Source organism: Mustela lutreola, chromosome 1 (assembly GCF_030435805.1).
Source record: "Mustela lutreola isolate mMusLut2 chromosome 1, mMusLut2.pri, whole genome shotgun sequence".
In the NCBI taxonomy this organism is placed as follows: Eukaryota; Metazoa; Chordata; class Mammalia; order Carnivora; family Mustelidae; genus Mustela; species Mustela lutreola.
The window spans coordinates 105,581,366-105,604,847 of NC_081290.1; the positions used below are offsets into that span (position 1 = coordinate 105,581,366).

Consider the following 23,482-nt stretch of genomic DNA (forward strand, 5'->3'; position numbering starts at 1 on the left):
CAGCACAGAGTAGGCACGAACAAACAACAAAGACTTGGATTAAAGTGACGTAAATTATTCCCATTTCCTAAGTAAGCCCCTGAGGGGCGTTTCCATTTTTCACCTTCTCCTTGGAGTCAGCCGTTCTACCAGAGGTCCACTAGATGGCAGCACACACACACGCGTATAGTAAACAAACGTGAGCCTCCTTTTCTTAAAACTGAAGGAAACTACAAATCCCGGCGTGCATGATGAGCCTGACTTGCTTCTGCACAAAGGTCTCATCAAGTCTGTGGCTGGCCCAGGGATCCGGAGGACGACATCCACTTGCTGCTCTAAAGTAAGATTTCCTAATATTTTTTAAGTTACACTTCAGACTGGGCGGGGGGGGGGGGGGGGGGACTTCGATTTGCTTTGCTCTGCAGGGTACCTATTTCCAGATTAATCTCAGCAGTTAGATCAAGATAAGGGTGTGTTTTTAACAAGTTTGAAACTCTGGTATAGCTAAATTTCTCAATGTGGCTTTCACGTTGGATTTATTGAGAGTTGCCTCATTTTACCGTTTCAGGTCGCGTCTGCACTCACTTTCCCAAATTCATTTTAGTTTGATAGTATCGTCTCTTGTAACAGTAAGGATTTGTCCCCAAAATTTGGTTCCCGAGAGGCAAGGCCGGCGAGGGAGAGGTCTCAGAGCGAGCGAGGCGGCCGCTCCGTGCTGGAACAGTTGTTCAGCAAGCGCGTCTCCGGGCGCCCCAGATTTGTGGGGGAACCTCTGGTGCGCGCCTTCTGTTTCGGGCGCCTCCGGCCCGCGGTGATGGGGGTGCGAAACAATAGCTTCCTGAGACACCGTGCCCACCATGCCCTCGATCGGGGCGCGGGCGGGGGGGGTGGGTATCGGAGTCTCTTCTTCTATCTCTCAGCTCTCAGCGTGTTTACAGTGCAAATGGGTCACTCGCGTAAGAATAAAGAAAAGCGAAAAAACAGCGGGACTCCCTGGCATCCTCCCGGGCTCTGTAAACGTCGGCCTCCCGGGCACCTCACGAGCGCAGACTCAATCCGAGGACTTCGGGGAAGCTGCAAGCAGGTCCCCGGAGCCGGTTGCTGGTGGGGCCCTCTGGGAAGCAAAACTCCAACCCCCAATTAAGCTCGCCCCGCGTTACGAGAGGAAAGGCTAGGGTGGGAGGAAACGAGAGACCCGGCCGTCGGATCCCGAGGCAGGACCACGCACCGCGCGGCTGGGAGCGAGGGCCGCTGGCTGGGCGGCGCAGGGGCGGGAGGGTCCCCGAGGTCTCTGTGTCGCTCAGAAGTGGTCCTGGAACTCGCGCCCTGGCCTCCGCGCGGCCGCGTGCGGACCTAGAGCGCGGGAGGGCGTGCCAAGGCCGCAGTATACAACGCGACCCGCGAGGTCTTCTCTTGCACCTGCAACCCGGAGGTCTAGGTTTGAATTCACAGCCCGCAGACAAGGGGAAGACCACTTAATCCTTCTGAAGGTAGTGCACGGGTGACCAGACTCAGTCTCCACCTGAAACACTGCTGTCGTCCAGCCCCCCTCTCCGTCTCCTAACTCCCTAGGATTTTCACCCGCCCTTCAGGCCACAGCACACCCTCCCAAGGAAACCACCCGTCCCCGGGGTCTGCCCACAGTAATCTTTCTAAAATACGTGTCACTTCGTGTCACACTCTTTCCATCATTCCTTTAATCCCATTGCCTACAAGAGTAACTGGCGCCTCAGCATTACGAGCTTAGATAAAGCATGGAGGCTTGTTTACAGCAGAAAGCCAAGGTTGGCTGGGGAGAACAGACATGGGTACAAAAAGAAAGGACTGGATCATGTGAGTTCTCTAGGCAAGACTAGCTACCTATCTGTTCTTTATCAGGCAGGTAATTGAGCAGGGTGATTGTGTAGGTTATCTTACATGGCCCATTTAAGGGGGCTCGCTCCCCCCCCCCCAGCTTTTCTCTTTTTAGAGAATAGAAAACAAAACTCTCAAATTCCTTGCCTCTGCTGCTAGAGCTGGCCTGTGAAATGAGGGTTGGAATTTCTAAGGAGGGCTTCCTTCTTGAATAGAAAGTGAGGACCCCTCTGGAAGGCTTTTAGTTTCCACCTTTTTTTTTTTTTCCCCTGGAATGGGGATGTGATGACTTGGGACAAAGCAGCCATTGTGTGACTTGTTGTGAGATAATAGGAACCCATTAAGGATAGTGGGGTGAGAAAATGTACTCAGTTCCTTGAAGAAACCCTCAGTTGATCATCATTTGACCTTAACTACCCCAACCTCATCATGAGGCATTCCTCTCATCCTGAAAAGCTACCGTCCAAGATCCAAATATCTTTCTTTTTTTCAGATTTTATTTATTTGGCAGACAGAGAGAGCAAGCACAAGAGGGCACAAACAGTGGGGGAGCTGCAGGCAGAGAAAGAGGGAGAAAAGCAGGCTCCCCTATCAGCAGGGAGCCCTACGAGGGGCTGGATCCCAGGGCCCTGGGAACATGACCACTGCACAGGACTATATACTAAGCCATTACACACGTGTCTAGCTTAAACTGCAGGCTCCGTTATGGGTCGCCTTGATGGGAAGGTCATCGTCGTGACAGCCGCCGCTCAGGGGATTGGCCGGGCAGCCGCCTTAGTAAGTTATTATCTGTTGTTTGCTTACTAGCTTTTGAGGTATTGAATTATGTGGACAGATCCTGTAGCTATTTAATTCTGCTCTACTTTTTTTTTCTTTTTTTCAATTTTGTGTTTCTGTTGTCCTAAGTTACAAAAAGAAAAGTCTCTATCCCTCACCCTGGGCAGATGAAGGAATGAACACGTCACATGTTTATTATGTGACATTACTGGTACCTTTTGACTCTGAGAGACTTCTTTCTGTGCTCAGTTTCTGTGCATTATGATATATTTGCTGCAGGGGCCCTACCAGAATGCATAGCTTTCTGAAATTATGGCAGTTCAAGTACAGGACTCTAGAATTACAAGACTACCAGGTTACCTTTACCTTCCAATTTATGTCAACTTCTTGCACATTATAACCCCCACCTGAGCTAATTAATGCACTTATGGTATAGTCGTATTAGGTATAGTTTGACATTTATGAAAACAGTAGTATACTCTTATGTGAAAAAGTATTGAAATAACCCGTTTTCTCTTATTACTTGGAATATAATAGGAAATGGAAAATAGTAAGAACTTGCTCAGAAATGAAGTACAGGCTATCACATCACAGAATAGTATTTTGAGAGGTGTCAGTAACAGAGTCCTAGTTTTTAAAAACACGATTTTATTTGATAATGCTTAAGGGGAAAAGCCAACTGACAAGCACAATGTATGTCATGTTGTTCTAATTAATGATAAAAACAGTAACAATGGGAAAGGTGAAGTGAGAATAGAGAGCTTGAAATTCCACCTATTTTATAAGGAAAATAATGAAAATAAGATGAAGAGGGAAAGGCTAACTGACTTTCTACTCACAAGAATGGAATCAAATCAAATAAACAAAGAATTTACTTGCACATTGTGTCTCCCAGGCTTTTGCAAGAGAAGGTGCCAAAGTCATCGCCACGGATATCAATGAGTCCAAACTTCAGGAACTTGAAGAGTGCCCCGGTAAGCAAGTTGACAGTGTGAACTTGGGATTCAGGTGCTGAAAGAAAATTCCTTAGCTACTTAGTTACACTGGCCTTCTCTTCAGAGCCTGACTCCCTGATATCCAATCCATACTGTGCGAACCCACAAAAATCTATATATTTAAATGTATAAGCAACATTTTAAGATGTATACCTAAAATATTTTTTTCTGAAACATGTTGAAAGATTCAGTACTCAGTGACAAAATAACACGAAAATTTAACAGTTGATAACTTTTTTTAAGTAAACTCTAGCCCAACATAGAGCTTGAACTCATGATCTTGAAGTCAAGAGTTGCACGTTCTACCAACTGAGCCAGTCAAGTGCCCCTGTTAATGTTAGCTTTTTTAAAAATGATTTTATTTATTTATTTCTCAGAGTGAGGGCACAAGTAGGGGGAAAGGTAGAAGCAGGCTCCCTGCTGAGCAAGGAGCCCAATGCTGGACTCAATCTCAGAACCCTGGGATCATGACCTGAGCCAAAGGCAGACGCTTTAGCAACTGAGCCACCCAGGCATCCCTTACTGTTAACATTTAATGATGACTTTCCATTTGAGTGCCTCTCTGTGAGGGAAGCACTGTCCAATAGAAACATGATGTCAATGTTGATGTCAATGATGACTGTCAATTTTTGTAGTGGCTACATTTAAAAAGTAAAAAGACACAAGGGACATTAATTTTAATAATATATTTCTTAGGGGCTCCTTAGTGGCTCAGTTGGTTGGGTATCTGCCTTCAGCTTGGATCATGATCCTGGAGTTCTCGGATTGAGTCCCGCATCTGCCACCCTGCACAGCAGGGAGCCTGCTTCTCCCTCTTCCACTCCCCCTGCTTGTGCTCTCTCTCTCTCCCCCCTGTCAAATAAATAAATAAATAAATCTTAAAATAATAGTAATAACAATAGATTTACTTAATTCAATATATCTAAAATATTATAATTTTTACATACACAGTATAAAAAAGTTACCAATGGAATACTTTACATTTTTATACCAAATCTTTGAAATGTACGTGTACTTTACACTTCCAGTACATTTCAGTTCAGACTATCTGCACTTCAGATGCTCAGTAGCCACAAGTGACTAGTGGCTACCATACTGGAGATAGCTCAGCCGTAAAATCACGTGTCATGATGAGAAACTGTAAAAGATTAAGTTGTCTGGGTGCGTATTGCCCCTCACCGTACCACACTGAACCTAATCCCAGCATCAGAGGTCTTCTAGTGGCCTTACTCAGAAAGAAATCAGGACGTAGAACTCATTTGAAAGCTAACTGTTTCAGCAAAGTAGAACTGGTTACATGATCAGATACAACTTAGTCCACTGAATTAGTTAACTGAATTAGACCGTGTTGAGTTACCATTTCAACAAGTATAAGGGAAGCTGCTGTCCTAGAAAAGCAAGAAGCAAAGAAAGTTCTTCTGAAACTTGGTTTTAGTTCTCCCTTTCTTCATTTATAATCCTTCTTTTCTATATCCAAAACGGAAGAATAAAATAAACCATATATTTTTAAAATCGTGAAAGTAACTGCTTCTTTCATTAAAGCATATTTGTTGGTTTAGGTTGGGGGGGGTTGTTTGTTTTTTTGGTTTTATTTTATTAGCTAGTACAACATGTCTTTCTCAGACCCCATGCCAGATCTCTCATGGTTAGTGTTTCCATCTCTTCTTCTGGCCTCATGTTTCTTCTTGCAATTCAGTCCAGAAATAAGTGATGGTACCCATGACCAGCAAAGTCATTTCTAGTAAATAGAAGAATTGACATAAAGGTAAAGGGCACAAACAGAAACAATCGCTTCTCCCACCACCCCTGTCCTTCCCCCGGAGACAGAATTCAGGATCACTGTAGCAGTGATTCAACCTCTGGGGAAAAGAAGGGCTGGAATGGACCCACTTCCAGATGTTACTGCTGGCTTACAGAGGCATCTGATACAGAGCTCTAGATGGGGAGGACTGTAAGATTCTGAGATTCCTAAGACCCTACTAATGGCCAACAATCCTGTGAAGCCTAACTGGACAAATATTATAGTCTTTACACTTCAAAACAGCGAAATCTTCAAAGCTAACATTTTTATGAGTAAAGGTAAATCGTGTCTTTTGTTTTATTTTTCAGGTATTCAAATTAGGACCCTTGATGTCACAAAGAAGAAACAAATTGACCAGTTTGCCAGTGAAATTGAGAGACTTGATGTTCTCTTTAATGTTGCTGGGTAATGCACACACTTTAATTTCACTGTCCTTACAGAAAGTTTTCTCTTTTACTTAATGACATTTGGTACTATGGTGAAATGAGTCATCATGAACCATAATATATTTCTTAGGAAATACAGCTAGAGTTTAGACAGAATTTTTATTCCAAGATTCAGCAAGTGGACCAAGCCAGAGAAGTGGACATGGGCTGAGTCCTAAGGGGAATTAAGGTCTGCTCAAGAGAACTGGTAGTAATCCAAACCTGTTGACATTCTTAAGGCTGGTAATGCCTCACACTGGACGGGTTATGGATGTTCCACTAAGACGTATAAGATAAAATGAAAAACTGTTTTCCAGTAGATGTCTTTAAAACAAGTATATTTACCACAAACCAAGTACTCAGCCTATTGAAATGCAGGTGTTCCCCGTTTTTTGGCACAACCTTCCAGCCAGTCCTCTATACTGCCCAAGCTCAGGGTTTCTTACTGGAACAATGAGCCCCACCCAGCAAAAGAAGTTTCCGTGTTGCACTTCTGCATAGAGTGCAAAGAGAATGGCCTAATTGAACTTATTAGGGTGGTACCAACAGTTCTGAACCATGTGTGAATGAGAGGAGACTGGAACTGAAGCAGCCACACCGAGGACAGGCAGTGCTACTATTTCGCTACTCAGACGTAGCCTAGTAGAGGTAAGCCCAACAGACGTTTACACAGGAACTAAGTGACATTCCACTTTTCTTATGTTGTGTTGTATTTGTACTGCCGCATTGACAGAAAAATTCCAGAGCCTTCTAATATATTTTTGTTCTTCTTGCTAATCATGTTTCAGTGAAAAAAAAAAAAAAGTCCATTTGTAGTTTGTCATATGTTACAATGTGTGGAAATTAAGTAAAAAAAAATTTATGATAATCTATTTTATAAACTGCTCATTCTTTATATGAGAATATACTGAGAGCCATCACAAAAAGAAAACCAGGAAAATTAGGTTTTGAACATCTATATATTAAATTTTCAGCAAGGTAAGAGGTATAGAAATAGAGCGTGTGGTTCTTGCTGTCATATGAAAGATGAGCAGGTTATTTACGAGTGTGACTTGAAAAGGAGTAAAGGCTGCTTGGAGAGTTTGGGCTTTTTCTGCTTTGTTTACTTAATATGTTAGAACTGTATGATAGCAATATTACTTTGCAGCCCTGAGATTTGGAGACACTGGTTTTCCTTGCAATTTGATTTCCCTTTGAAAACACTAAATCTGTGTCACCAGAGGGCACTGTTGCTCTTGACATAGGAGTCAGGGCTGGCGTTCTAGTCTCACGTTTGTTTATCATTATTTCCTGTGCAGTTGCCGTCCAGCTTATGTTTGGTGGCCCCAAACCTCTGCCTTTCTTTTTTAAAAGAAAGATGTTTTCCAATAAATTTATTTAGATTAAGTTGGATACTCATTAACCTAATGTACTAAGTAATATTCCAAATTGTTAAAATCTTCAAAAGGTAAGGTCAATGGCCTGAGTCAATATATGACAGTAAAATATGGTAAGGAAATGGAATACAGATCTTCTTAAATGATCACTTTTCCCCATTGATCAATCCTTCTTCCAGTTTTGTCCATCACGGAACCATACTGGACTGCGAGGAGAAAGACTGGGACTTCTCGATGAATCTCAATGTCCGCAGCATGTACTTGATGATCAAGGCATTTCTTCCTAAAGTAAGGACCACCACCACTAGGATAAGCACCACTGGATAAGTAGGCCTCCACACCGGGCACCCAGAAAGGGTCCTCGCATATGCCGAGCAGTGGCAGTAGCTACCATAATGACTAACCTGTACTGAACACTTATATCAAGCATTTAATATGAATTAACTCATTTAACCTTCCAGTTAAGAAATGGTCAAGAAATATTAAGCACTTTCTATTTGCAGGTCTCCATTCTAGGTGCAGAAGATCCATCAGAAAACTAAACAAAGTCCCTTCTCTAAGAGAGATCCTATTTTTGAGGAGTGAGACAGGATAATGGGTATGAGACATATAGCTTGGAGAGTGATTAGAAGTAATATGAAGAAGAAGCTAGGATCTCAGGAAAGTCCAGGAGGGCCTCTCTGAGAAGCTGGAATTTTCATAGAGTTCCAACTGAAATGAGGGTGCTAGCCATTCAGGCATGTGAGGAAGAGGGCCCCAGGGAGAGGGACAGCAAAGAGGCATGCAGGACCAGAAGAATGTGATGAGGTAAGTGCTACTTTATCACATCCACAGTACAAAGGATAAAACTGGGCAGTGAGATAACTTGCCCAAGGTCACATTAACTAGCAAGTGGTTAGAGCAGGATCTGAACCCTGGAAGTTGGGCCCCTTTTCAGATTTCAGTGTCCAGGCACATGCTCTCAAGGTGGACGTACCACCATTGCTTTTCTGTTCTCTGAATATTCTCCTTGTTTTTAGGTGAGCCACAGAGGCACCAGAGAGGTGAGAGACAGTATATGCTAAAGAGAGAGCATTCCTCCTGGGTCTGCTGCCCTAGAATTCCACAGCCTTCACACAACTCATCAATGTTTTTCATTTTATTTTAGAAACAAGTGTTAAATGCCTTTTGATATAAAGCACACACTAGGTGTTCTGGGGGGAGGGGAGAGTAAATAGGAAAAACAATGAGTTCAAATGACCTTACAAGCCAATAGTAAGCCAACTGCACAAGCTCAGACGATGAAGGGGCAGACTCAGTACAGAACCAGTTCAGTCCAAGGTTGCCAACAGAACCCTAGTGAAATGCAGAGGAGCCATTCTTGTCTTTCAGCCCAGCTGGATTAGATGACAGACATGCTGAATGCTGCCAGCCCAGCACAGAGAAGAGCTTTTTTAATGGCAAGGCAGGGCTGATGCTTTGCTCTGAACATTCAACCTAATGTTAATTAAGAAGGATCCAGATGAACATTAAAAGGGAAGTTAGGAAAAATTGACTTAGAAACAAAGAAATTTGTTTTAATCTGCTTGTTTAGCACCTGAAAAGGATCTCTCAGTGGGTCCATAGGATGTTGACCAGCAATTTTTTTTTAATATAAATCTCATTTTTTCTACTTACTTGGAGTTCATGAGAATATGCTATTTGGAACATGGATTATTTTTTTGAAGACTGATTCTAAGATATGGGAAAGAAGCAGAGGCTATAGTAAAAGGAGAAAGCTTAGGTCACAGTCACACCAACATAACCAGCCTCCTTCATGTCTGGAATGCTTTACAAATATGAGTGAAGGCAGCAAGGGTGAGGTATGGTCCCATGGAGCTAAAATGTATACTTGTCAGTAAGTGTTAACTTTTGAAATAGCAAACACTAACTTGCAAATTCGTGAGTTTACCTATGATTGAAAGCATCTTAACAGTAATCTACATAAGCAGTAACACCCATTTATTTTAAAAAGTCCCAAGAGATATCAATGACTAGGATAGGCAGGATGAAAGTGACAGTAACCAACCTGACCCCAGATTTCGGACTCTGGCATCACAGCCTGAACTCTGCCCCTCCTTCACTGTGTGCCTTGGGAGATGGCACTTGTTCTCTATTTAAAATGAGAGTGAGGGCGCCTGGGTGGCTCAGTTGGTTGGACGACTGCCTTCAGCTCAGGTCATGATCCTGGAGTCCCGGGATCGAGTCCCACATCGGGCTCCCAGCTCCATGGGGAGTCTGCTTCTCCCTCTGACCTTCTCCTCGCTCATGTTCTCTCTCACTGTCTCTCTCTCAAATAAATAAATAAAGTCTTTTAAAAAAAAATTTTTTTAATTAAAAAAATAAAATAAAATAAAATAAAATGAGAGTGAGAAATTACATGATCCCTTCCAGCTCCAATTGTCTGGGATCCTCTGGGTTCAATTACTATGATGCACATTTCCAGGTTAGAACTTTCAGGTGGCGGGGGGTGGCGCCTGGGTGGCTCAGTGGGTTAAGCCTCTGCCTTCAGCTCAGTCACGATCTCAGGGTCCTGGGATCGAACCCCACATCGGGCTCTCTGTTCATCAGGGAACCTGCTTCCCCCTCTCTCTGCCTGCCTCTCTGCCCACTTGTGATCTCTCTCTCTCTCTCTGTCAAATAAATAAATAAAATCTTTAACCAAAAAAAAAAAAAAAAAAGACTTTCCAGGGGAAGCCAGTATTTAGAGTCCAGGCAGATCTGAAAAGTCAGGTGGTCAGAACAAAGAAACACTTTTGGAAATTTTTGTTCATGGGTAGACATACTGAAAATCATTCCAGAACTGGAATATGAGTCAAGAGGCAAAGAACAATTTTAAAATACTCTAAGAAGAGGTCAGTGCAAAATCCAAAGTCAGGGAAATCTTGGCTATGTGAAGGTTTCTCTCCTTTGTTGTATCTTAGAAGACTCTTAGCACATAGAAGTGCTTTGTCAAGTATTTATTGAATCAATCAATCAATCAATCAATCTAGGTTGTCAGTCCAGGAAAAGGTCAGACATGGACTCACCAAAGACCCAAGAAACCAAGGTCTGCTAAGTTTAGGAGCTGAGGTCAGTGGGGACAAAAAGCTGGGTCAGGGTAGGACTAGTTGATCTAGTTGATGTACAGTTCGAGGGAATTTTCAGAGCTCTTCCCAGCCTCTGCCTGAGTTTCTGGGAGGTGAATCCTACAGAGGATTCCCACATAGGAGGCATTTCACTTTATACAAGTCGTATTTGCCAGAGAGGGCTGTCGAGTTGGGAGCAAGGAAGAGCACCACATTCTACCAGTAGACACTGAGCCAGCGTTGAGAAGACTGCATGGAAGGAGGCGAGGATGGGGCTCGAGAACCAGCAGACAGACCTGGTTGAATGGATGGCACAAGTGTTGGGGCAGCACTAACATCTCCTAGGTGACTCTATTCTAAAGTTTTGCCTGAGGAACTGCTGCATTTCAGAAGATGAGAGGCTGAACTTATTTAATAGTTCATCTTTATACATCCAGTTGGAGTCTATGTGTCCTATAGGCATTAAAAATGGGTTACATATGACAACGATAGCTCAGTAAAATGAAAAAAAAAAAAAATTAAAAAATGTAAAAATGGGTTATTTGCAAAGTTGGATACTAAAAAATAATAAGGCTTTGTTTTCAAGCCTGCACTTATTCTCCTGGTCTTTTTTATGAGGACCCCATTTCATTATGATCCTCTTTATCACAAAACTAAGCAAGTTGGGTTCAATATTTTCATGGCTACTGCTGTCTTTGACTTGGATGGGTCGCCCGTTGCACCCTTTAATCCAACACAATGCCTTAGCTTGTTTCAGACTCTCTGCTCCAGAGTGCAAATGGTAACTAAGTATCAAAACAGAAGGGAGGGGAATACTATGGGGAGACCTCTGGTCCCCGGAGGAGGCTCATCCTGGACCACTCAGTTACTCACCTCCATTCCTGCACCTCTGTGTCTGAAAGCTGCTAGAGCAACTTACCCCAGCAAAAGCAACTTCTCTCTCTACACTGACGGCTGAGACACTTTCTTTTTAGAAACTGTTTCCTTGACTCTGATGGCCCATCGTGTCCCGATTTTCCTTCCTCTGTTCTCTGGAGTGGTCTTCCATTCCCTCTGACCAGCTGTTTTTCCCCTTTACCACTCTCAGTGTCCACCATCCCTTCTTGTTCTTTATGGTCATCCTCCGAGCCTCTGATTTCAATGAGAAGGTAATGCCCATTGGGCAGGGATTCTCTCCAGCTCTTGCTTCTTCCCCCAAAGCATTCATGGGTCCACATGCCCCCAGACATCCCTACATGCCCTGGAAAACACACATACATGTTATACTTAAGTATAAATTCATCTGAAAACATTGTTAATTCATAGCAATTTTTTTTTCATTCATTATATTATTCCTTTAGGTCTGGGGCAGAGTCCAGCAACCTGCACTTTACACTAGCATCCCAGAGTGCCTGCATGGCACAGTCGGTCAAGTGTCTGATTTCAGCTCAGGGCATGATCTCAATGTTACGAGATCCAGTCTCTTGTAGGACTCTGCACTCAGCAGAGTCTGCTTAAGATTCTCTCCCTCCTTCTACACTTCCCCTACCCATGAGCTCTCTAAATTAATTAATTTTAAAAAGAAGCTTCCACCCCAAGAGATTCTGATTCATCACAGTGTAAGGACCACCTACTGTATACCACATCTAGGAGGACGAAACAGCCGCAGACCCTCCCCTTCAGACCTTTATTTTCACTGGTGGCCTCAGTGGGATTGTTTCCCAAAGACGGAGCACCCAACAGGGTTAGGGGTGAGTTTATATGGTTACCAGTGATGGGAGATGGTAACAGGACGTTTTTCACGGTTTCTCAGGGCCAATTGGCCCCCTTTATGTGGAAGTATAATCTATATGGAAGCATCTCAGGAGAGTGCTAAATCATCCCAGGGGACTTGTTTTCTTTTCTTAACCAAGCAGGGCAGCCATTTGGTCTTTTTCTGTCTCAGCAGGAGCAATGGAGAGCAGTGGACAGTAAGGGGCTGAGGTCCAGGGGTCTCTATCCGCCTCATATCCTCCCTCTTGATGATTGGCAGAGGTATCCTAGAGATCATTATCTAGATTTAAGGGACCGTATCCTTGGAAGGCAAGGATACGGGCAGTCCTGTGTTGAGAGATGGTAATTTCTGATGAAACAGACGAGGCTGTTGAGGAGACAATTCTGGGGGAGGTGTTCTTAGGAAACACTCCTTCAGTGAGGGAGGCAGGCCTCACTGTGTGTAACCCTTCACCATATCCTGCACTTACTACCTCAGCTCTCTCCACCTCTGTTGCCCACAGACATTTCTGCATCTCTGTCAGCTTCCAGTGGGTCTCCTTGACGTAGTGCCACAGTAGTCTTAGTATTCCCCAAATGCAAACATGCCTCTGCTCTGCATTAAACCCCTCATTGTCACCACCACACTGCCTTCAAGGTAAGGCCCAAATTCCTAAATGTAGTCCCCAACGGCCTCAGCAGCCTCATTCCTCCCATGCTCGGCATTCCAACCAGACCCATCCCTTCATCCCAGCTCCATGATACAGCCTTTCTACATGTGGTTCTTCCTCCTTAAAACACATTTCTCTTTTATTTTTCTGATTAATGCCCTGGTTTTCAAAACTCAGGCCACCTCTTTCCTCTTTTGGATCCCTCCTCTGAGTGTCCCGCAACCTGGATTGGTTCCGCCCCCCTAATCCCCCTCTGTGGAGGTCTCTGCTGTCTGTTGCTTGATGGTGGTTGTGTCAACCCCTCCAGTCTGCAGGCAGCTGTCTACAGGCAGGGAGTGTGTGGTTTATTTTCCAAATTCCTGGAACTAGCACATATCTGATCATAGTAGGTCTTCAACAAACATGTGTCAAGGTAAGAGTTTTCCAACAACAAGAATACAAAGTAATGATTAATGTTCATTAACTTTCCATTTAGCTCAGAGCTCCTTGGTCTTGCAGACGCTCTTGTGCCAAAGGAAGGCGGTAATCCCCCTGGGAAATGTTCCTGCCAGTGAGTGCATGAGCATGCCACCCTCTCCCAGTAATGACTGGGTGGCACTGTTAAGACTGCTTAAGAGCACTTCATGTCAATAGTTAATAAGATGCTTCTGCAAACCATAAGTAAATGCAAATCTTTTAAAGAGGTCGTATTTTTATCTTGCAGAGTAGCATTTTTTTTTAATTTGTTTTGTTTTGGCAGATGCTTGCACAGAAATCTGGCAACATTATCAACATGTCGTCTGTGGCTTCTAGCATCAAAGGTAGGTCTGTCTTCCTCTGGGAATCACGATGCACAGACTCCCATAACTTCACGATCTGTGGATTTTCACAAATAGCATTGATTATAAAGCCCACACATAATTTCAAAACCACTTTTTTAAAAATTGGTATTATGTTCCTTACTGTCAATCCTTTTTGCTTTCATTGTAAGCCAATCGTAAAAAATGAATTTGTTTTATTTGCTTTTCTTTGTATTCCTTCTAATGGATATGGAAAGGAAAATCAAGCTGGAAGAAAGAAATATTTGTCCATTTAATTAACCAAAAAAATGTATTGAACACTATGTGCACCTCATGGTCCAAAAGGGGGAGAGTCAGGCAAATGCATGTCTTCTGTAGTGTGATAGTATTACCACACGGGTTTGTGCAAAGTGCTGGCACGATACGGGGGAGTCCTTTACAAAGTCAGCTGATCTGGGCCCTAAACAAGTCAAGTCCATGAGCCAGAACTGTGGTGCCAAGTGGAAATGACGTCACAGTCTGGCAGATGATTTGCGAGTTTCAAATGAAAGCACTACTGCTGAGGTAGCGTCCCTTCTCTGCACAAGAATGCACGGGAAGCCCGCCCAAGACAGGAAGGCAAAGAAAGGGTGGGCCTCTAGATTTTTTGGACCGGTTTGTTCTGTTGTTCTTTCCCCGGATTCTCTTTTGGAATCTGCCCAAGAGTACTGCCCACCAATGATGAAAACCTAAGACCACTGCTGTCCCCTACGTGTGGGTTCTCAACACTTCAGTCTCGACTGAGTTGTGCCAAGAATGATACTATTTTCCCAGAAATTCCAGAAACCAGCCCTCTTCAGGGAGAAAATCTGATACCAAATTTTTAAATGGGAATGGGAAGAAGCATGACAGGGGCTACTGGGGACAGTTATTTATGTTCCCTTTCTCAAGGGGACGGTTGTTTTGTTCTTTCATTGTTGCCTTCCTTTCACCCTCAGGAGTTGTGAACAGATGTGTGTACAGCACAAGCAAGGCAGCTGTGATTGGCCTCACAAAGTCCTTGGCTGCAGACTTCATCCAGCAGGGGATCAGGTGCAACTGCGTGTGTCCAGGTGAGGTGGGCACCACAGGACGGCACACCTGTCCTTCCTGACACCCTGGCTGCCACTGTGAAACCTATCCATGGAAGCTTGTATACCATGTTATATTGTATCCTGTCACTGAGGAAAAGCTCAAATGGAAAAGGGTTTAGGCTTATTAAGGTAACAGTCCAACAGGACTGCCTGGGTGGCTCAGTCAGTTAAGCATCTGCCTTTGGCTCTAGTCATGATCCCAGAGTTCTGGAATTGAGCCACAGGACAGGCTCCCTGCTCAGTGGAGAGTCTGCTTCTCCCTCTCCCTTTGCCCCTCCCCGCTCTGGTGCTCTCTTTCTCTCTCTCTCAAATGAAATAACATCTTTTAAAAAAATAGATAAGAGTCCAACAGTGGGTTGGGAATGAGATACTTAGTCGGAGTGTACCATAGATGCAAGGGGTTTAAGTGGTATTCATGTGTGTAGAACAATTCCAAATCTCATGGCCAAGACACGTAACTGGCCAGAGCTTGGTGTTCTGCAAGCAGACCAGAGATGACCTTGTCAAGGGGAAGCCAAAAAGTAGACCATGCTCGCAGGACCACAGGAAGAAAGTAAGAGCATCCTCCCAGGACACAGGGAGCTACTGAGTCTTGTCAATCACCTGGGGCGAGCCATAAATAAAAAGGAGGGATTAACACCTTCCTTGATGCTATCAAAAGAGGATCAGCACACTGTGGCCTGCAGGAGGAATCTGGCCCACCTCCTGTGGAGTAAAGACAGTCATAGTCTGAGACGTCCCATTGAGTTTGCATACATATTGTCTATGACCATGTTCCTGCTTCAAAGGACCAAATAAATGGTTCTCAAAGCAAAATTATTCCCTATCTGGCTTTTTATCAAAATGTAGGCTGACCTCCCATTGAAAAGAAAGAAGAAAAGCAGAACTTACTAGACAAGATGTTCAATCTCTCCAAACAAATGCATTCTGTAACTTACTTCATAGGAATAACTTACTTTCGTAATAACTGTGTGTTGTCTAGGAAGTAGATAGGCCCTTCCACTGGTTCCACTGACATAAATGAATACAGGGAGCCTAAGAAGAATTACTAACTTCTTCTCTGAAAAGGAATTAAATATCACATCTCCAGGATCAAAGCGACCCTCGGGTTTACAGCTGGTATTGGGGAGTTCAGGATTTCGCGCTTATTTGTGGAACTTTTTGAAACCTAAAATGCATGCCAGAATTGGGGGAAAGAGCGGATGTGGAAAATTTTTGTCATTTGGAAAGTTCATACCAGCTTTTTACATATTCCACCATGCTCTCCCCTCAAGTGAAAAACCACTGATTTATCAGTTTGAAAGAGGAATACAAAACACCCTTCAAGCTACAGAATTTCCAGTTAAAGTGCTCTGTTTGATTTTTCTTGGACTAGAAAAGTAAACCTAGGTAACACCAAGAAAAAGGAGGATATAGTCAAGCCGGTTTCACTGGGTTTTAACATACCACTGGTGACACTTGGCTCTAGCTATTTTGGGTGCCATTTACCCAGTGGAATAAATGGCAAAATGACTTGGAAAATGTGGTTGTTTGAGCAGCTGGACTTTTCAGAAGACTGGAAAATATATTATCAAACTGTCTGGAACAAGGAACTAGCTGTGACTCAAGAGCCAGTCACAGAAGAAAACCTGACAAGGGATGAGTGTGTCTGGGGTGGCGCCAACAGCGGTAGAGTCACAACTCTTCCACCAGGCTCGTGTAGACTGGCGCACGCCATGTCAGTCTGTGCCGTGACACAGGAGACTCAGCACAATGGAATTAAGTAGAAAGCTGGCTCTGTGGTTCCATTTAATAGCCATTAAGAGCAGCCGTATGAAAGAGATGATGCTCACTTGTCTGAGCAGGGGGGAAGGTACCAAAGTTGCATTTTAAAACTGGATTTTGAGGATAATGAGGATATTGTTTAGTGAAGGCTTCGGGTGTCTTAAGCATACTGTTGGTAGGATCTTGGACTGTTAGGAGGCTATGGATGAGAGAAGTGAGGAAAATATTATTGGATGTGGAATCTTTTTTATGTGGCTCTAGAACGTTTATCAGCACTATTGCCTGCAGTGATATGAAAGATAGAAAATGTTCCTTTTTTTTTTTTTTAAGATTTTATTTATTTATTTGACAGACAGAGATCACAAGTAGGTCGAGGCAGGCAGAGAGAGGAGGAAGCAGGCTCCCCGCAGAGCAGAGAGCCCGATATGGGGCTCGATCCCAGGACCCTGGGATCATATTTATTTGACAGACAGAGATCACAAGTAGGCTGAGGCAGGCAGAGAGAGGAGGAAGCAGGCTCCCCGCAGAGCAGAGAGCCCGATATGGGGCTCGATCCCAGGACCCTGGGATCATGATCCGAGCCGAAGGTAGAGGCTTTAACCCACTGAGCCACCCAGGCGCCCCTAGAAAATGTTCCTAATGAACCAGGTGACCCACTAAAGGCAGTTTTCCACCCTGAGGTCGAAAGGGCTGCCCACTTCTGGCAGAATGTGAGAGGAGACAGGTAACCTAAAGAAAGGGTGTTAAACACAAAGGATAGAACTTCCTGAATGAAGATTCCCACCTTCTCCAGGGAAATGACAAATGATGCTAAAATTGAGAAACAGTTTCCTGGTAAAACCCAATGGCACTCTCAGGACCAGAGGGTATGACTCTAAAATAACTTGTTATGATCTTACATGTATCATGTGGTCAACCCACCACAAAAAAGGCCTTCTGAAGACAATTTGTAGATTACATAAATTAAGAAAAAAATTTGGGCAACTTGCTCTGTGGGAGCCTGAACTGAGTGGGATTTCTTAAATTTTAGCATCATTCTTACTTTTTTTTAAATGAAATGATTTCAAATTATATTTTTTATGAGAAACATGAAACTATGTTTAAATATAGGAATTTGAAACCGGTGAAAATAGGCAAGATAATCAGGAAAATGTAGAACCATCTTAATTACTGAGGACCACAACAGACATGGCACTGTCCCCAGAAATCCCCAGAGTGAACCTGACAGCAAAAAATGGTTTTGAGATCATGAAGTCATCCTGTTCTCTTGTACTGTGAAGCACTTATATGGATGTGTGGACATCTCAGGGTTGTTCTGAGAAGTAACTGAGATAATACATGTAAAAGTGACTAAAATCCTTAAAGTGTCAGGTCAATGTGCTGTGACTAAAATATGTCTTGGGAATGCTGGGCATTTCTTCCAGAATCCTTGCCTCATGTCACAAGGAATTATGATCTGTATTTTTAAATATCATAGAAAATGGAGGTGAAACTATCATTCATATTCATGGAAAAGGGTTTCACCGATTGTTGTATCATATGTAAAGGAAGTTTAAAGTTTGTCAATGTCTTTTTCAGTTTGAGTAATTAACCAAGCTGAATGTCCCCCTTTGATTTAGGAACGGTTGATACCCCATCTCTGCAAGAAAGAATACAAGCCAGACCAAATCCCAAAGAGGTATATCTATTTTAAATGTGTTTATATCATCTGGTTGAAAAATGTCTTCTTCCTTACCTAGAGTAGACAAATTCATAGAGACAGAAGAGTGGCTGCCAGGAGGTGGTGGAGGAGAGAAGGGGGAGCTATTGATTAATTGGTATAGAGTTTCCATTTTGCAAGATGAAAATAGTTCTAGAGATCTGTTGCATGATAATGTGAATGTACTTAACACTACTGAACTCTACACTTAAAAATGGTTAAGATGATAAGTAACATACTATGTGTATTTTACCACAGTTTCAAAAATTAAAAAAAAAAAAGCCCACTTCTTTAACTGATCTGATATAGTGTCTGTAGGTTTAAGCATAACACATAGTTTGAGTACCTTGGAAGTCACTTAGTCCTACTTGGTCCATAATGAATGAAATTAATGATATTCTCATTATAATACATGATTACTCAAGGTAGCACACCACTGGTACCTCTATAGACTCTTCTTGCCTTTGACCTCCAGAGTTCTCACTACACCTCATGTCACCGATACCTGGTATGTTTCTGGTCTTAGGCACGGAACGATTTCCTGAAGAGACAGAAGACTGGAAGATTTGCAACCGCAGAAGAAATAGCTCTACTGTGTGTGTATTTGGCTTCTGATGAAGTAAGCACTCTTCTTCCCAGGGAGTTCATTATCCTCACTTGGCCATGATTGGCTTATCAAAATAAGGTCACATTAGAGAGTTGCAGCATACATACACTAAGAGGTTGCGCTTACAAGCTAGGGATCAGTTGTGATTTAATTTGCTCAAAGAAAGACCGTGTGATCAGAGCCACCAATTCTTCCTCATTCAACTCTACATGTCACTAAATCTTGTAGCAAATGATGGGGAGGATAGAAAAAATTAAATTGCTCAATTTTATGAGAAACAATTGCTTTCAATTAAATTGCTCAATTTTATGAGAAACAATTGCTTTCAAATATTGTAATTGGGGAAAGCCTGATTAAACGTAAGTCAAGCAATGAACCTCCAAAATTATGAGAGCTTTAGGGGAAATGGGGAGAGAGTTCAACAGATGTAATTGTCTCTAGAAGACCCAGGATTGGCATCTGGTATTTTTAGTTTAGGAGACTCCTACTGGCTCTTTTTTCCTATGAATTCTTGTTTGTCATCACATATGGGAATTCCTATTTCTAGCTCTTTCCACTTTGCATTTATTTCGTAACCAGTTTCTCCCTTAATAGCTATTGTATATATTCTTAAATGGCACAGAACTACGAAAGCAGAAACTACATTTATAAGGCATAGAGCACAAGAGAATCCCTCTCTGTTTTATGTGTTTGCGTATGACATGACCAGGGAACCGCCGTGTATGAGGAGAGAGGAAGAAAGGGACCCAGGCGGGCATAAGGAGGTGTGTTACTGATGCATTAGCTCTTCTTTACGTAACTTGGTACACACCAGGCGTTTGGTGAATGTGACAAATACAGTGGCTGAAATGTGTTAATGGCAGAAGCTACCACTTCTCAGATTTGTTAACTACAGTTTTTCGTAGCTGCGGGAATTGCTAAACAAATTACTAATGGAACAAGTTCATGGGCCTTTGTGGTCTCTTTGACTCTGTATCTACAGAAAGGCTCGTTTGATTTGGGGTGCTGCTGAGGACCTAAATTGCCCTTGTTTAGTCAGATCTTAGGTTATCAAATACTTGGAAATGTTCTGGCTTGAAATGTGCAATAAAAAGATCTTTGGACTTTTAGAGGAACCCAGAGGATTCCTTTAAAAGTATGTATCAGAAAGCTTACTTTTTAAAAAAAAAAGTATCTATGTATCAGAAAGCTTACTTTTTAAAAAAACACTTTGAGGATTTGGGGTCATTTCTTGGTAAAGTGCCTGATAACCCCTTAATTTATCTATAATATTTTATCAGTTTTCATAGGTTTAAAAATTTCTGTTCTCATACTATGAAGTCTTTCCTTCCTGTCTCTTCCATTATCTCAGACTTTAGACAAATTTAAAAGTAAGAAAAGAAATTTAACATCCATGCTTAACTTAAAAGATTTTGAAACCCCTACCACAATGATCATTTCAGCTTTATTTCTTGGGAAAATGAAAAATTTTATGGAAAAAAAGCAATTTTTTAAATTCCCTTAGTTTTGTACAGATTTAAATATCTGAAACTAGTGTAGAATATTTTTTCATATTTTAATAGCTATAATAATATTATTCATATAAATTTAAAAACACATTTAGTGTGCTTCAGGAGATACCTATCTATTTTGGAAATACCTTTCTATTTTGATCAACTAAATATACAGTATTTTATATAAAAAATTCTGTTTGGTAATTGACACGATCACTTTATGACTGACGATGATGTTCAAAAATTTATTAATGTCATAAAACTCAGCTACTTTAGAATAGTTCTGAATTTTAAAATGAAAATGTGCTATTTTAGCCTATACTTTATCCTAATTTAGGGAGTGGCTGCATATCTATAAACTTAATTTTCTGATTCTGAGACCAAATACCTGCTTAGAATGTGACATGTGCTAAAAACACTAGCCAGAGGCCAGTTAACTCCAGATCTCAAGAACATGCAGCTGTTTCAAATCATCCAAAACTTAATTGACATTTTCCTAAATGTTTGTTAGGTGAGTATGCCTATTACTATGAATACATTGTTTAGCTATCTCAGTCATGGGGAAATTGGAAAAAACACAACGTGTGTTAAACCTCGTAATTATTCTTTCTCCTTGTGTTTATCACTGCAGTCTGCCTATGTAACAGGTAATCCTGTCATCATTGATGGAGGCTGGAGCTTGTGATTTTGATCTCCTTGCTGGGAAGGAAGGCGGGCCCTTCCTGTCCACAGTGAACCTGGTTATGAAGAAAATTCACCCATCATGTCTTTCCTATTAATGGCATATTAATGAAAACAACCCCTTTTTAATGATGTCATTGTTCACGGGAGTCACATTCTTTAAATATATTAATCTTTTTCTAACCTCTTCTGAAATCATTGTAGAGAGATGACATAAAGGATAATGAACTCATTGCAAATGAATAGTTTTAAAATAAACAACAATTTGCAAGCATATAAAATGAAAATGTGAATATGAAAAATGGAAGGTTTTTAAGAAAAAGGTATTAATTTGTATTTTACTTCTATCTCAAATTATTCAACTACTTTGTACAATTCTGCATTGGTCTGTACATGGATACTAATTTTAAAATTTTCACCATTATAAATGAATACAAAGTAGGAAGGAATTCAGTCAGCTTCAGTAACTTACATTAAAAGGAGTTTAGATTCAGAACTATACTATTGATCTGTTATATAAAAGAAAATAATCATCAAGTGTTTATGCTTAATGGATGTTATCACTCAAAATTTAGTACTGTTTTCTTAGCTTAAGTAAAAAAATCTTTCTTAAAATAAGCAATGATAATTAGTATGAGCCTAAGAAACTTATGATGAACTAGCAATATTATCAACTTGAGTGATATTTTTTAGGTTAAGTGTAGATTTTTTTTCACCAAATTCCTAGTTAATAGTAAAAGGACATGAAATTTAGAAACAGTCTCTGGATAAATAAATGTAAGTGATTCATATAACAGGAAACAAAATTAAAGAAAATAAAATTTTCAAGGGATAGGTGAAATAGAGAATTAAGGAAAACAAACTTTCAGTTTTAAATAAGTCACAGAGATGAAAAGTACAACATAGGGAATATAGTTGATAGTATTGTAATAACATTGTATGGTGACTATACTTGCCATGGTAAGCATTGAATAATGTATAGAACTATTGACACAATAGTTGTACACCTGAACTTAATACAGCATCGTACATTAATTATAATTCAATTAAAATATGGTTACAAAGTTTTGGGGTTTGTTTGTTTTTTTTTTTCCAAGAAAAAGCTTAAGCGGGGCACCTGGATGGCTGTTAGGAGTCTGCCTTCAGCTTTAGTCATGATCCCGGGGTCCAGGGATGCAGCCCTAAATTGGGCTCCCTGCTCAGTAGGAAACCTGCTTCTCCTTCTCCCTATGCTGCTCCCTTTGCTTATCCTCGCTCTCTCTCTCTCTCTCTGTCAAATAAATAAAATCTTTAAAAAAGAAAAGAATAGAAAAGAAAAAGCGTAAGCAAATTCATGAATGATAATTCGTTAAGAGATTATTGGGAAGAAATTTTTTCATATTCTTTTAGTTTTAGCATTTTATGTTTGTTTTTTGTTGCTACTTCAGAAGACTAAATGGTATTATGCACATATAGATAATAAATGAGCACTTAGTCTTTCTTTTTAAAACCTTAATTAATAATATTATCATAATCAAAATGCTGTAACTTCTCATCAGGTGAAGTGATGGAAGACTGAAGCTTTTAAGTGTGTTATGAGGTACTTTCTGCTGTGAGCCAGTATACATGAGTATGTATAGCTATGACAAATGAATTCTAAATAAGCACACAATGAATTCTGCAAAATGAATTCTAACATTTAAAAAAAAAAAAGGGCTTTCTCAGAGTTCTCTCAGCTAACTATAAACAATAAAACATTATAAATAAGATCAGAGGTAAAATATCACCAAAAAGTTCAATGTTCTCCAAAGTCATGTTAATCAAATGGGGTGATATGTCAATGAAGAGCACATGACTGAAAGAAAAGGAAAAATATATTTCATTCCTGTGGTAAGAGGAAGCTGGATACCTCCAGAAATTTCTGCAAGCTTTAGGAGAGAAAGAGCAGTTCAGGAAAATACAGTAATCACTTTAGATGCCCTGAACATTATTAGATGGACGCGGGTTCATGAACCCACACGATTCACAAAGGAGGGCCTGAGAGTGAGTGGTTTCTATCAGGTGGAGACATCGCCTTGATGTTGTCCTTCTTGCTTGAAAAGTGGTGATTAAAACTGACCCAACGAATGAAAAACAGGTAAGACGATTTTTATTCCTGAGGGAAATGAAAATTACCCCGAAAGAGGCATGTGCATATACACACACTCACTTGAAAAGCGGAAATATAAAGGAAAGGAAGACAGAAATGGAAGGGAATTAAAAAAAAAAAAAAAAAAAAAGATTTAATTTCTTTATTTGAGAGAGAAAGAATGAGAGAGGCAGCATGAGAGGGGAGAGATCAGAGGAGAAGCAGACTCCCTGCTGAGCAAGGAGCCCAATGCGGGGCTGGATCCCGGGACTCCAGGATCATGACTTGAGCCGAAGGCTGGCGCTTAACCAACTAAGCCACCCAGGTGCCCCTGGAAGGAATTTTAAAGGAAAAAAGAAACTGCTGACGGGAAGGTCAAAATCTGAAATGATACAGTAAGACGGGCTGGTGTTAAAAAAGCAATAAAGAAGCGGGGGGCGGGGTGTCCTTCATCCCACCTAATTGGGTCACCCAAAGAATCCTGTCTTCCCACCGCTTCTGCGAAGACATTTCTAAAAAGCACATCTGAAAGGTGGAGCTAAAAC

The 23,482-nt window shown here is 41.5% G+C and overlaps 1 protein-coding gene across 1 annotated transcript; it reads left to right on the forward strand.

Moving 5' to 3' along the window:
* The first annotated feature begins 168 nt into the window (after positions 1-168).
* On the forward strand, positions 169-21,897 carry BDH2 (3-hydroxybutyrate dehydrogenase 2). The gene is made up of 10 exons (XM_059171818.1): positions 169-319; positions 2,519-2,610; positions 3,506-3,584; positions 5,715-5,811; positions 7,387-7,495; positions 13,435-13,495; positions 14,452-14,565; positions 17,970-18,028; positions 18,576-18,668; positions 20,781-21,897. The coding sequence occupies exons 2-10, from the start codon at positions 2,539-2,541 to the stop codon at positions 20,832-20,834; spliced, it is 738 nt and encodes a 245-aa protein (XP_059027801.1). The 5' UTR covers positions 169-319; positions 2,519-2,538; the 3' UTR covers positions 20,835-21,897.
* The last annotated feature ends 1,585 nt before the right edge of the window (positions 21,898-23,482 follow it).

What these genes read in the sequence shown, in the direction of transcription:
- BDH2 (XM_059171818.1), top strand. Translation starts at nt 2,539, where the DNA reads ATGGGTCGCCTTGATGGGAAGGTCATCGTCGTGACAGCCGCCGCTCAG. An exon ending in GGAACTTGAAGAGTGCCCCG is followed by an intron (nt 3,585 to 5,714) that starts GTAAGCAAGTTG and finishes TTTATTTTTCAG; the next exon opens with GTATTCAAATTAGGACCCTT. An exon ending in TGTATTTGGCTTCTGATGAA is followed by an intron (nt 18,669 to 20,780) that starts GTAAGCACTCTT and finishes TTATCACTGCAG; the next exon opens with TCTGCCTATGTAACAGGTAA.